Source organism: Cynocephalus volans, chromosome 8 (assembly GCF_027409185.1).
Source record: "Cynocephalus volans isolate mCynVol1 chromosome 8, mCynVol1.pri, whole genome shotgun sequence".
NCBI lineage: Eukaryota > Metazoa > Chordata > Mammalia > Dermoptera > Cynocephalidae > Cynocephalus > Cynocephalus volans.
In genome coordinates, this window is record NC_084467.1 from 125,332,303 (window position 1) to 125,346,500 (window position 14,198).

Consider the following 14,198-nt stretch of genomic DNA (forward strand, 5'->3'; position numbering starts at 1 on the left):
AATTGGGGGTGGAAGGGTCATTCCTTTTCTCACTCTTCTCCTGGTTCATTGCTTGGTGGACAAGTCATTTTTTCCTTTTTTATCTTTTTTTTTTTAAATCTATATTATGGAGATAATTAAGATCTCCTGATTTTCTCACTAAAATGCTGAATGAATGAACTCCTAAAGATATATGGGTTAAAATAAAGTCTTTCTGTTTGGACTCTAGATTGGCACCCAGACTTTGGAATAAGAATGACTCATTCACTTGGTATGTGTCATGAGCGAGATATGGAATCCCTTAGAGCCTCAGTGCCCTCCCTGTTTTTTAAAAAAGTTGGTGGCAGTGACTCTTTACAAGCTATGAATCTTACAGTAGATCATGTATATAAAGCTTGTAATTTAGTGCCTGGTACATGTTAAGTGTTCAGCATAACAATGATTAAGAGAACAAGCTACTCCTTGGGTTCAAATACTGGCCTTACTACTCATTGGCTCGATGCCGGTGGGCAAGTTACTTATTCACTCTGAACTTCACCTTTCTCACCTATAAAAAGGATATAATTATACTACTTACCTTATAGGATTGTTGTAAGGGTTAAATGAAATATAAATATGCTTAGCATATTTATTCTTGTCACTTGGCACTACCTCTAAAAACACAGTGTAAGAAAACAATCATGGCTGTTCCCAAATATTTATTGTCTGGAATTTTTATCTAATTGTTTAAAATTATAAAACAGAAAAACAGTCAATGTATAAGAATAGAAGACTGATTAAATAAAACATGACTCATTCATAAGATGGGATAATTTGCAAACATCAAAATAGTAACGTAGAAAATTATTTGATGATGTGGGAAAATATAAATTTTTTTATATATTGTTAAATTTAAAAATTAGATGGCAAAATAATAAATCATATTAGTGTTTTATTCACCATGTGGTTGAGGAAGTCATTTTCTGCTCTTTTTGCTGTTGTTTCTACTTAGATATATATGTATATTTTGGGGGTGATCTGAACCCTTGACCTTGGTGTTACAACACCATACTCTAACCAACTGAGCTAACCAGACTACTTTTGATTTCTAAACGTATTTATAATGCTATTTCTTGATTTTTCAATTTTTGACATGTGTTACTGTCTTCCTTCCATGCAAGTTGAGAATTTAGCACTCCTTTACCCTGCGATACATACTTCCCTTTCTCTCGTCATCGCAATTTCATGATTTATGATTCAATCAATATTAAATATTTACATTTTTACAACTGTGTTTCTAGTTGAACTGCAGAGTGCTGTGATTAAGTTTTCTTTCTCAGACAACTTTTTTTTTTTTCACTTGTAGTTTAGTTCCTTCAGTTTTTATCATTTATTTTCTCGTTTGTCTTTAATGTACTTCAGTCGGCAGAATTCTATTTTTTTAGTTTTGTTTTTGCATTTTTTATTTTATCTTTCATTGAAACATCAATTATACATATTTGTGGGGTACAGAATTATATCTCAATACATGTATACAATATGTGATGATCAAATCAGGATAATTAGCATATTCATCATTACAAAACTTAATCATTTCTTTGTGATAAGGACATTTGATCTCTCTTCTAGCCATTTGAAAACATTTCGTGAATTATTGTTAATTATACATGCCTAGCTTGACTGTACACCAATAGAACTTATTTTTCCTATCTAGCTGTTTTGTGTCCACTAATTAACCTCTCGCTCTCTCCCATCCCCTTTCCCCTTTCCCTCCTCTAGTAACCACAGTTCTGCTCTCTTGGTAAGTAGAATTAAAAGATGACTCCCAGGATTTCTGCCCCCTGGTGTACATGCCCTTGGTAATCCTGTTCCCTTGAGTGCTGGCAGGACCTCTGAATATGATGGGATATCATTGCTGTGACTATGTTACATTCATTATGTTGCAAAAAGGACTTTGCAGATGTAATTAAAGTTTCTAATCAGTTGACTCTGAGTTAATAAAAATTATGGTAGGTGAGCCTGACCTAATCAGGTGAGCCTGACCTAATCAGGTGAGAGCCCTTAAAAGAGAAAAGAAGCAGCAGATGTTCTCCCAGCGTGGAGGAAGAAAGCAAACAGCCAAGTTCTAAACTGATGATGGAGACAGGAGCTTTTAGGAACTGAAGGCTTCAGTCCTGAAACCAAGAGGAAAGGAATTCTGCCAACAACTGAAATGAGACTGGGAGAGCACCCGAGCCTCATATTAGATTACAACCCCAGCTGACACCTTAATTGCCACCATATGAGACCCAGGTACACTGTGCCTAGATTTCTAACCCATGGAAACTGTGAGATAATAAATGCATGTTGTTTTAAGCTGCTACGTTTGTGGTGATAGATAGCAATAAAAAACTAATACATGTATCTATCATTAATTTGGCTGCTAACTGTCCATCAAAGCTGTAAATGCCTCTTTATTAAATCAAACACATCAAGTATTGATCAGCTCCATTTTGAAAAGAGACACCCCTCCTTCAGCCTTTCTGGCTCCCACTTCAATCTGGGCCGGTTGTTCTCCAGGCGTGCTACCAGTTGTAGGATGGGGCCTGAACCGCTGTAATAGCCTCTTAATTTGTCTCTTTACTTCAACTCTTGCCTTTTTCTAGTCTATTCTCTGTAAATCAGCTAGATGTTTTACAAACGAAAAGCAAATCATGCTATTTTCCTGCTTAATACTCTCCAGTAGTTTCCTATCTCATGTTGAAGAAAACCCAAATTCCTTATCATGGCTGCTAAGGCTCTGTGGTCTGGCCCAGGCTCCTCTCTGAGCACATCTTATTTGACTCTCACGCGATACCGCCACATTCTGGCCACACTGGCCTCCCAGGCAGATCTCTCACTGGCCCAAGCCAGGCTTCTCACCTGGGGCTCCTCTGCCTGGCACCCTTCCCCCAACTCTTTCCTGACTAAATCCTTGTCAGGCTTTGGTCTCCTGAAATGTCTCCTCCTCCGAGAAGCTTTTCTACAGAGGATTTTAGAATCCTCCTGCCCTGCATCACACAAATTTTTCTCCACCACTTCACCCTTTTTCATAGTCTTCATAGACATAACTATTTTTTTTTTGCGTGCGTGTGGCTGGCCAGTTAGGCCACCAAGGTCAATAGGGATCTGAACCCTTGACCTTGTTATCAGCGCCGGCTCTAACCAATTGAGCTAACTGGCCAGCCCCTACTTGTAACTATTGATAATTACTTAGTGGTTGTTTACTTATTTCATTTATTTTCTCTATCACATTGTTGGGTTTATGAAGGCACTGGCCACTTCTGTTTTGTTCACCATCGTATGTGATGCTTGATAAGTATGTGGTGTTAGTGGGCATGCAATGCATTTTCTGTATCATCCTTCCTCTGACTTTATCTTACCTTTTTGCTTTTACTTTCCCTTTGCTCTGATTTTCTTACTTTCTATTGTAATGAGAGAAAAACTTGCAACCCCAGGCTCTACTGGGGGTTGGGGGCCTGGGGAAGTAGAGACACCTCTGCTCCTGTTTCCTTCCACCCCTTCTGGCCCCCCACCCATCCCATTAATACTGTAAGTTATGCATAACTTCATCAGTTGTACCTTCTCAGGGAATGCGGGGTTCACCCTGGAATGCCAGAATAGGCCGTTGGCTGTTTAAAGAATGCCTTTCTGGATGGAGAATTAAAATTGCTCTGCATAGTAATATAAAAAGCTTATTTTCACTCTCTGGGAGCAGAGTACTTCCTTGGAGAGATTAATATGATACTAACTGCTTTTTCTGTTCTCCCTCCGGGTAGGGCTGGAGATAAGAAAAATTGGGGCTCTGGGTTCTAGGGAGGAAGAACCATGTTCAAAGCTCTTCTGCTTGCTGGAGGCGAGTGGGGCCCTTGCGATGACGGAGCGTGTGTGGGATCCTGCAGGAGAGAGATGACCAGTAGGGGATACCCTGGGACGAAAGAAGTCCTTAGCTCCTTTCTTTCCTCCTGAGCTCTGACCCTTGAGTGGTGGCACACAGAACATCTTCCTTTATTCTCCAGCACATCAGTCATGTTTTTGGCACCGTGCTTTTGACCTTCTATATATGCGATTCTTCTCTCCAGGGCCCCATTGTCTATCTGGGGTGCTAGAGAATAGCTGAGACATTTAGTCTCTCTACTGGTTCAGGACAGCCCGGGTTGGCACCAAGTTTGTTGATTCTCCCCAGGACCTCCTTCCCCAGAGGTGCCACATGCCCTGATTTATACACAAACATGATTTGCCTGATTGTTGCAGTCTGGGCCTGGAATAATTTTAATTAACGGGAAAATGGTCCTCAATACACCGATTAGACCTCTTCAGGTACAACAAGATAAAAGCCTGATAATTTGGATGGAGTACTCTTCTTAAACGTGTACTCTATGCACGACAGCCAATGGGAAAGCCAGGCTCTCTCCCACCTGATCCAATGAGTAATTAAGAGACTGCTTTTTCTCCCCTACCTCTCCCCTTCCTCCACCCTGCTCCCCAACTAAAGCTTAACAGGTTGGTGGTATAATTTGGAGACTTTAAGGGGTGTCATACTAGAAGCTTAGGCAAGAGAAAGGGCATCTTTTCCCAGCTCCTCAGGCTCTGTCCAGCTGGGTTGAAAAGCAGGCAAGTGAGGGAAGGAAAGAACTAGACGCAGACAAGGTAGGAAAAGGCTCTGAGCAAAGTTTGAGAGAGGCCTACGGCCATGAGCGAGCTGGGCACTCAGAAGACTGGTGACGGCACTGTTTCTCGCTTGCTCAATGTGGTGGAAAGTGAGCTTCAGGCAGGGAGGGAAAAAGGTGACCCTACGGAGAAGCAACTTCAGATCACCCTGGAGGATGCTCCTCTCTGGCAGAGATTCAAGGAAGTCACTAATGAAATGATCGTGACCAAGAATGGCAGGTGAGTCTATCTGCCACCTGGCTGGGGCTGGCAGGGCTTGGCAAGGGAGGTGAGACCCCTTGAATATTGAAGAGGCTGCTGCTCTTCACTCGGAGGTGGCGGGGTCTCATTAAACGTGCTCACAAGAAGGACCGTCTCACACGGCTCTCTTGCAGCCAACTTAATTAATTTCTCTGAGATCATCAGAGAAGTGCAGGATGAGGCCACCTGTCTCACATGCATTTTAAATGGAGAAATTCTGGGAAATTACTATAAAGGGGGGCATGCCTCATGGATGGGGGAAATGCACTCAAATATCAGAAAATAATACTAATTTTTGACTGACTGCATACCCTGGAGCAGACCTGAGCCCCAACTCCACTCAGATAAGGTGAAAGTCAATTTTATTTGGAAGCTGGATGATTTCTTCTTATGTATAGCAAACTTGCCAGAAATTTTTGACTAGTTGAAGACTGGGAGCAAAAGGGCAAATTTGATCTCATTGCCTCCATCTGCTTCCCTGTATGTGTTTGTGGTGAGTGTTCATTTGAGATCGTGTGTGTTTGTGGTGATCTGAAAGCCATTGCAGTAATAGCAAAGTAGACCGTAATGCACTGCCTTAGAGAAGAGAAGATGCCTCCTTTTTTTCACTGCAGTGAATAAGAGATTAACTGAAACTGATCTCTGCTGGCATTTCTTGGATTCTATTAAACCTAGTCTGCTAAGGGGCTGTCAACGTAATATTAAAAGCTTTCACTTAGTAAAAAAAAAATCCAAATATTTTGAAATAAAAACCTCACTGCTTACAGCTTGGTCAAACTGGCTTCCAATGTTCAGTTAATGCTCACGTATCTTTTGGAGCACATTGTCACAAAAGTACAAAAAGTTGAAAGGCATTTTCAGTAGAGTTAGTTTTGGCAGGTCTCTAATTGTGACACCCTTGAGAGAAATTCTGCTAATAGAGAAAAGTCAAGGCCAGCTGAATATCCGGCAGGCTTTTGTCCTTGTGCAAAATGCTTCCATTCCTGATGTCTCAGTATTGTATTTTTGAATAAAACACAGTATAGAAAATGAACTATTTCTTGTCTATCTGGGAGAATTATAAACTTGAGAGTTGTTGCTTGACGTTAAAGTGCTTCGAAAGTGAAAGTTGTACCAGAAATAAGGGCATTTCAATAAATTGTGATTATACTATTAGCAGGAATAGCAACCTTGCTTGATATTTATATTTTCTTTCTCTAAATGGATTCCATATTTATTTCATATAGAAGATTTATTGCTTTTAATATTTGTAATTGTAATTACACTTGTTCCTTCCCTTGATCTGCATTTACACATTATTTTTAGCCTCTTTGGTAGAAAGAAATATAAAACATGTTTTTAATTTTAAAGAATCACCCCAAATTCTTAATTGGATTTAATCTCTTTCCTTTCAAAGATAAGTGATGATGTAGTTGTAAAGATTTTATAAAGTCTGATAATAGGTAGAACTTTCTGTTTATTATTCTTTGTACTTATTGGATAGTGGTTTCATTAACACCTAGCCTCACACTATCTATCTGGCTGTCAAAGTGGCCATGTAGTAAGGTAAAAATAAATATAATCACCAAGTAAAAATATGGTTCCTCTATTTCAATAACAAATAAATAAATACATTTCTGAAATCACTATAAAATCCAATTTAATAATATATTATATTGGAATGTACTTTTACCATTTAAGAAGAATTTTCTCTTTCCTTTTTTCACCCATATACATTTCCCCCATATTTAAATTAAAAAATTTAATATTAAGTAGTCATTGAATATTAACTATGTGAAGATACTCTTTGTTAGAAAAGTTTAATTGCGGTCAACTTGGCTATTCTTATATATGGATGTCCTGCTGTCTTTTCCCCTCCTCCTGTGAATGAAATCTTTTTCTGAAATTCTCTTAATGTCTTTGAACCTCTCATGGTCAAGATTTTGCCAGGAGATAGAACGTTCCTTTTATACTTTGGATAAAGGAGAGAAGAATCTGTAAGAAGTTGATGTGGTTGATAATGAATGAGCTTGGTCTGGAATTGCTCTCAATCTCTTTAGTTTCTCAGATTAAACTGTTAATAGCACTTTGCCATTCTTGATGTAGACCTATCTTTTTATTTATTTATTTTCTTGGTGGCTGACCTGTGCAGGGCTCTGAACCCTTGACCTTGGTGTTATCAGCACCACGCTCTCTCCAACAGAGCTAACTGGCCAGCTCAACATATCTTTCTTGTTTCATCTTCTTCTTTATTCCCTTCTTCCTTCTCTCTTTTCTCCCTACCCACCTCTTCCTCTAAGCCTCCCTTTTACTCCTTCTCCTATGTCTGCAGACCAGCTGTGTCTCCTTCAAATCCCTGCCCTCCACACCAGCTCCTGAGACGGATGCAGGTAGATCGGTGGCCCTTCTCTGTGCAGAAGAATGTTTCTGGTCTTCCTTACATGCATTTTAAATGGAGAAATTCTGGGAAAAAGGGCCCTAGCTCTTTTTATTCCCATTACCCACCTGGCCCTGTAGGCAGTTGACTTTTTGACTTTTTAAAAAAGCTTCAGTTGGGGTAAACAAATAGCTCCTGTACACTTGAGGTCTCATTGTTCTGCACAACAGCAAGTTTTGCAATAGCATAAGATGGGCTGATAAAAGAACTAAAAGACTCTTTGTTGAATGGAGAGCTGCTTTCACATATATAAATAGGAGGCTTGACTCTGACATTAACCAGAAGCAGCAGAGAGGATTTTCTCTGAAAAATGCCAAATTATCCCCAGAAACTGGGATCTTGATGGCAGCCTTCCTTCCTTCCTTCCGTCCTTCCTTCCTTCCTTCCTTCCTTCCTTCCTTCCTTCCTTCCTTCCTTCCTTCCTTCCTTCCTTCCGTCCTTCCTTCCTTCCGTCCTTCCTTCCTTCCATCCTTCCTTCCGTCCTTCCTTCCTTCCATCCTTCTTTCCTCTCTCTCTTCCTCCCTTGCTTTCTGCACCCTCTCTCCCTCTGTTTTACTACTTCTTCTTTTCCCTTCCTTCCTTCCCACCCCACCCCCCTTTTTTTTTCTGGTGGCTGGCCTTTTTGATTTAAAACCTTAATTATTCATATTCAATAGTCTTTCAGATATAATGATAACACTTCGTACCTTCCTAGAGCTCGAGGCATCTCTAGTGCATCCAGCCTACATTTTTTCACCTCCATCCTCTAAACTAGGAACTTATACTTTAGGTCACAGAAAAAATTCATTTCAGACTTCAGAGGTGAATAAATTAAACGTCCTGCTCTTGTTTTCTTTACCTGTAACATCTTCACCTAAGGAGAAAATGCTATATTTCATGTGTTTTTCCGTGCAGTTAAATAACTTTGACTTAATTCTGGTTAAATTTGCCATCAGTAGGTTTTAAGAAATTGGAAGCATTCTCTGATGTAACTGGAGAATCCATTTGTTATCATGAAATAAAAGTTGGGACTCACTAAGTTTGAATTTGCCGATGATTACGGGGTGTGGCTGCAGTGACACTACGCTGATGTTTATAGTTTCTAGCAAGGGCAGTGAAAGAGAGGAGAAACTAACCCTGCATGTCAGGCAAACGTATTTCCATCGCCGTGGGGTTTTTTTTTCCTCTGAAACTTTACAATTACAGCTCAGGAGGATCATATGCATTTGTGTAATCTGCCTCTAACCAGACCACTGTGCTTCCCTGATGCTATTCTTTTTTTTCTCTTTCATTTATTTTTGATTGACACGTGCTCCTGTTCTTATGTCTGCTCACCTTCACCTAAGTGTCAACATCCACGTGCCATGCATGTCACGAACACACAACACACACGCACAACACACATACACTCAATTCTGAAAGCTCTGAGGAGTATTTAATGAATATTATGGTTCTGAGGGGAGATGGAGGAAAGTGTTTATGACCTAAACTTCCTGAATTTTGCTTTTAACCGTCACTGCTGTTCCCCTGCCTATGAAATCCGCCTCATCTCCACCCCCTATCTTCCTGCGAACCTCACTCCTCGTAGCCTCCTCCAGCAGTGCTGGCTCTCAAGACTCCCCACCGTTGAAATAAAAACTGGAAAGCCAGCCTCACAGCAGAAGCAAAACAGTGTTTGCAGCAAAGCCAGCACCTGCGGTTCTTCAAGCCTGGTTTTGCGGAAAGTGCTTGTTCACCCTGCCCCCTTTTCTTCTTTGCTGCCCTCTCTGTCTCTCTCTCTGAAGATACTTTCTCTTCAAGGGTGGAGGACGTGACGTTACGATGCTGTGAGCTGGAGACTTATTTACACATTTCTTAGCTCCTCAAAGACTCTTGGGTTTCTCTTTCCACACTTTGGGGAATGTTGAGGAAAAAACCCATTTGATTAGAAGTGCAGTTCATCCCTGAAAACAAAGCCCGCCCCTTAGTGGGGACCACAGGTAAACAGATGACGTACCTCTAGGTAATGTGTCCTTGTCATTGTGAGGCAAGAGAAGAAGGGGGACATGAGGTGAGGAGCTGAGCTTGGCTTGGACCAGGGTGAGTTCTAGTCCCAGTCATAAGGCCTTTGGCAAGTTGACTGACTTTTATTTATTCCTCATTGGCATAATGGGGATTAGAAAATACACGGCCTCTCTTAGTTCATTCAAGTAGTAAAAAAAAGCAAAAATACGTATAAAGCTCTTGGTAGATGAAGTATTAAAGAAAATAAAACAATTAACCATTGCACTGTTTTCCGGATATGTCTTCCTTCTAGTAGGTAGGCCATTGTGGCTTCTTTATTTGTCTTACTAACAGCTTTCTTGTGATATGGTTCACGTACCACGCAATTCATCCATTTGAAGTGTACAGTTCAATGGTTTTTAGTATATTCACAGAGTTGTGCATCCATCCCCACAGTTAATTTTAGAACATTTTCATTATCCCAAATGGCGAGGCTGTCTTGGTGTGTTAAAAGAGAGAAAATAAATTTAAATAGGACAAGTATATGAATTAAATAAAATTTCTAGGAGAAAAAAGTGCATCAGATGATGCATCCCACATGCAGGTCTTGGCTGAGAATTGCATTACGCAGCTCATTACTCCCCTCCCTTAATGAGATGATTGTACTTTCATGTTAACTTAAATGATGAGCCTTCCCTGGGGAGGCTGCCTGGGGAATGTCAAATCTTCCTGTAGCATTTTCATTTATTCTTTCTTTAATAGAAGGATTTTTCTCTCGATATCAGATTAAACTATTCCCCTTTACATTATATTTTGGTGTTTTCAATTATTTTAATAGTATTGGACAAGTGTAGGAAACAGGAGGCCCCTGAAATCACAAATGCCATTTGTAAAGAATCATAAAAGTGGGTATCAGAAATGATCCTGGGGATCATATAGGTTTATTTTGACAGGCAGGAGTCTGTCTTGTTTATATGAGGTATTCAGGGGGATGTTCTCTGTATTCCAGTCTAGTGGTTTTTTTCTGAAGTGCTAAAGTTTATTTAACTTCATTTTATTTGATTCTAAAGAAAATACAAGAGCAACTTGTATAACTGTCATTTCACACATTAAAGTTTAAAGGTACATACTCGGTAAGAATATGTAGTACGTGTAAAAGTAAAAAAAGAAAGCTCCTAAAACATATGTTCCCTGTACAGTAACCTGCCAGAGTAATGGTGCAATTCCTCACGCCTGGCAGCCTGGCTGTTGTCTTCACGATTTGAAACATGAGGAAGTTTCTCACAGGTCTGACTTACGATTTATAAAATGATAAAATGCAAGATAGTTTTTCTAATGACATTAGTTATCATGTACCGAGTTTTACTCTGCACCCAGGACCTAACGTATGTTATATCTCATTTAAGTCTTTACCACGGGGGAGGTTAATGTTGTTATGCCCATTTTATGGATGGAGAAACTGAGGCTCAGGAGGCACAAGTGCATGCTCCTTTTTACTCTGCCCCCCCTGCCTTCTCTTTTATCACATTCACCACACTTTTTTTTTTTTTTTAAAGTCTTGTCTCCTTTTTGAGACTTCTAGAAAGTTGATATGGTTAGGCTACAATGAAAGGAAAAGCCCCCTCAATGTTTTCCCAAATCTTAATGCCTAATTGGAGATGTATTTACTCATTTAAGTGATTTTGGAGTGTCTGCTCTATGCCAGGAACTGTCCTAGGTGGGGATTCAGGTTGTTATTGTTTTTAATGTATAAGGTAATTTTAGATTGCAAGAGTGCCATGAAAGAACAAAGACGGGTGATGTCACAGAGGGAGACTAAAGGACAAGGAGCCACTTTAGCCGAGAGCCACTTCAGCCGGATCTGAACAAGCCTGAGGTAGGTCAGGGGAGTGACGTTTGAGCTAAGACCTAGATAATGAGGAGAAATGAGTCATGCAAAATGCCAGAGGAGGTGCACTTACAGGCAAAGGAAGGACAATGGCCCGAGATTCGAATAAGCCTGGTCTGTTGAGAAACAGAGAGAGGGCCAGAGTGGAGAGGCAAGCTGAAGGGAAAATTCAGATGTTCCTTCCACTCCTTGCAGGTGACACTGCCCTCAGAGAATTGCATATCAAGACTGCAGAGAGATGCACCTTCGCACTCACTAGGATGGCTGTAATAGAAAAGGTGGCAGTGACGAGGGTTGGTGAGGATGTGGAGAAAAGGGAGCCCTCATACAGTGCTGGTGGGAATGCAGAATGATGCAGTCACTGCGGAAAACAGCCTGGCAGCTCCTGATCCGGTGAATGCAGAGTTACTGCATAACCCAGCAATTCCACTCCTAGGTATATACGCAGGAAAATGAAAATATAGTTCCACATACACGTGTGTGCACAAATGTTCATTACTGCATTATTCATAACAGCCAAAAGGTGGAAAAATCCAAATGTCCGTCAACTGATGAATGGATAAACACACATTGGAATTAACATACAGTAGAATGTTATTTGGCAATAAAAAGGAATGAAGTACTGATATATGCTAGAACGTGGACAAACCTTAAAAATATTATGTTAAGTGAAAGGAGCCAGACACAAAAGACCAGATGTTATATGATTCTCTTGAATATGAAATGTCCAGAACGAGTAAATCTATAGAGACAGAAAGTAGATTAGGGGTTAGGAGGTGATGATGGCTATGGGGTACAGGATTTCTTTTTGGGGTAATGAAATAAATTTTCTCTCTTAATGTATCACGACAGCCTCATAAAGTTGCAAGAACTCAGTGAAAAGTGCGTATTCCAATGCCTGGCACCTAATAAGTGATCTGTTAAGTACTGGTTATATTGCCATTATATCCAAGCCCTTCCACTGGCCCAGCCCTGCTTCTGTTCTAGAATCTGACCTTAGGCAGTGACTTTGGAAGCTGGAGCACAAAGGACAATCACTCTGCCTCTCTCCTGCCTGGCTGGCAGGAACCACTTTCCTCTGCTTTTCTTTCTGGAGATAAGATGTCTAGGTAGAATGGAGAGTGACTTCTTCTGGCTATGGGATTTCTTTCTGGGGTGATTAAAATGTTTTAGAATTAGCATCCGGTAATTTGGATAGCTTCTTCAGATATTTATGGGAGTAAACTTGTTGGTATGTTCTAGAGGGTGGAAGAAGGACCCATGAGTCTATATCTGCATATCTCAAAGTATATTTCTTGAACGCAAATTCCCACAAAATACTCGTTGAAAAGATATTTCCACTGTCCTGTAAGTTTAGGATGTGCACAATCCCATACCTTCTTCTCAAACGTTCCTGCTGTGCATTAGTATATTAAAGGCTCTGAGAAGTCCTGGAGAACAGGAATGAGGCTAACTTTGTACTGTCAAGAGTTCCCACCACTTATTTTACCAGGTAACCATGTTTTTGCTATAAATGCAATGATTTAAATGAATGATTACTTGGGAAAAGTGTTCTTTGTGAGACTGGGAAGGGTTGGTTTGTGGCACTAGTATACCAGGGGGAAATCTTCGAAGAAAGCTCTCTGTAAGAATGTGGCATATGATTCTATACCTTGGGCTTCTGGTTCCTTCTCTCTCAAATGACTAGATCAGTGGTTTTCAGACTTCAAAATGGAACTCAATGTTTTAAAGTAAAACCTCAATATCAAATGCATTTATAAAAAGAGGCTCTGGTGGAATTGGGGCTGTGGACTTAGTCCCTGTTTATATGGCCTCCCACCCAGGGCATTCCATAGACGATCTCCTTAGAGGTGAGAGACCTCTGGACAAGGTAGGGAGATCCTCTAACATCCCTCCTGTGGCTAAATTTCTGCCTTTTCTTTCAGACGAATGTTTCCTGTCCTAAAGATTAGCATCATGGGGCTGGACCCCAATGCCATGTACTCCCTTCTGCTGGACTTTGTCCCAACGGATAGTCACCGCTGGAAGTACGTCAATGGAGAGTGGGTGCCTGCGGGCAAGCCTGAGGTCTCCAGCCACAGCTGCGTCTACATCCACCCGGACTCCCCCAACTTTGGGGCCCACTGGATGAAAGCTCCCATATCCTTCAGCAAAGTGAAGTTGACCAACAAACTCAATGGAGGTGGGCAGGTACGAGCGGGCTGCCTGGCCACCCGCCCCAGCCTCCCCTCAACACCAATCAAGAAATATCAAGGGTGCATTTAGGCAATTAGAGGTGTCCTTAGCAGCCTCTTCTCCCACAGAAGCCAATTATTCCCTAGAGTCCAAATGTAAACAGGAATAAACAGCTCTTAATTGGTGCTTTCAGTTTTTAATGGACTTCCTGATGTTTAGAGAGAGAGGGTGGGGGCTGCGGTAGTTTACTTAATCATCAGGGCTCCTTTCATAGTTTTGTCTTGTGTGCGGTGCTTTTTACCCAGCCCTGGCAGGGAGATGTTTGTGGGTACCAAGGTTTTGTTTTTCCCTCTCCCCTTTTTGGTGTAAGTGGCATGTTGGCAATAGACAAATACCTTAATAAACAGCCTCTCCTAAATGAAATAATTACTACTCGCACTTGGGCATTATGATAATTATCAGTAGAATATTGAATCTGCTTTGGTTTTTCAGAAAAAAAAGTAATCCAAACAAATCTTAAATAAAAAAGGTTTTATTTGAAGTCTCCAATTAGAGTAAACAAGATTTGGGGGCTTTTTTTCCCTCTCATTTTCTGTGGTAGGATTGTGGATACTGGTCTATTATATGAGATTGTTAGTTACTTTATAAAATATAGACTCTTTTTGGGGGTTAGAGACACAGCTGGGAGAAAAAGGTCTTGATTTTCTGCCCTACCCCACATACTGGGCTTTGGTCGGCCACTTGCCCTCAGTCTTTGTGGCCCTTCTCTGCTCAGTGCTCAGCTGGTGGGAAGTATAGAAATCCATGTTCTTTGAGGTGGAGGCAATGCCACTTGAGTTTTTGTGATACTCAGAAGGGTCCCGTTCCTTA

The 14,198-nt window shown here is 40.8% G+C and overlaps 1 protein-coding gene across 1 annotated transcript in view; it reads left to right on the forward strand.

The window, feature by feature from the left end:
- Positions 1-4,669: 4,669 nt before the first annotated feature.
- TBX19 (T-box transcription factor 19) overlaps positions 4,670-14,198 on the forward strand; it is a 30,170-nt gene continuing 20,641 nt past the window's right edge. Inside the window, exons 1-2 of the mRNA XM_063106950.1 lie at positions 4,670-4,866; positions 13,079-13,343. Of these exons, the coding sequence (XP_062963020.1) occupies positions 4,670-4,866; positions 13,079-13,343 (462 nt within the window). The remainder of the gene's footprint in view (positions 4,867-13,078; positions 13,344-14,198) is intronic.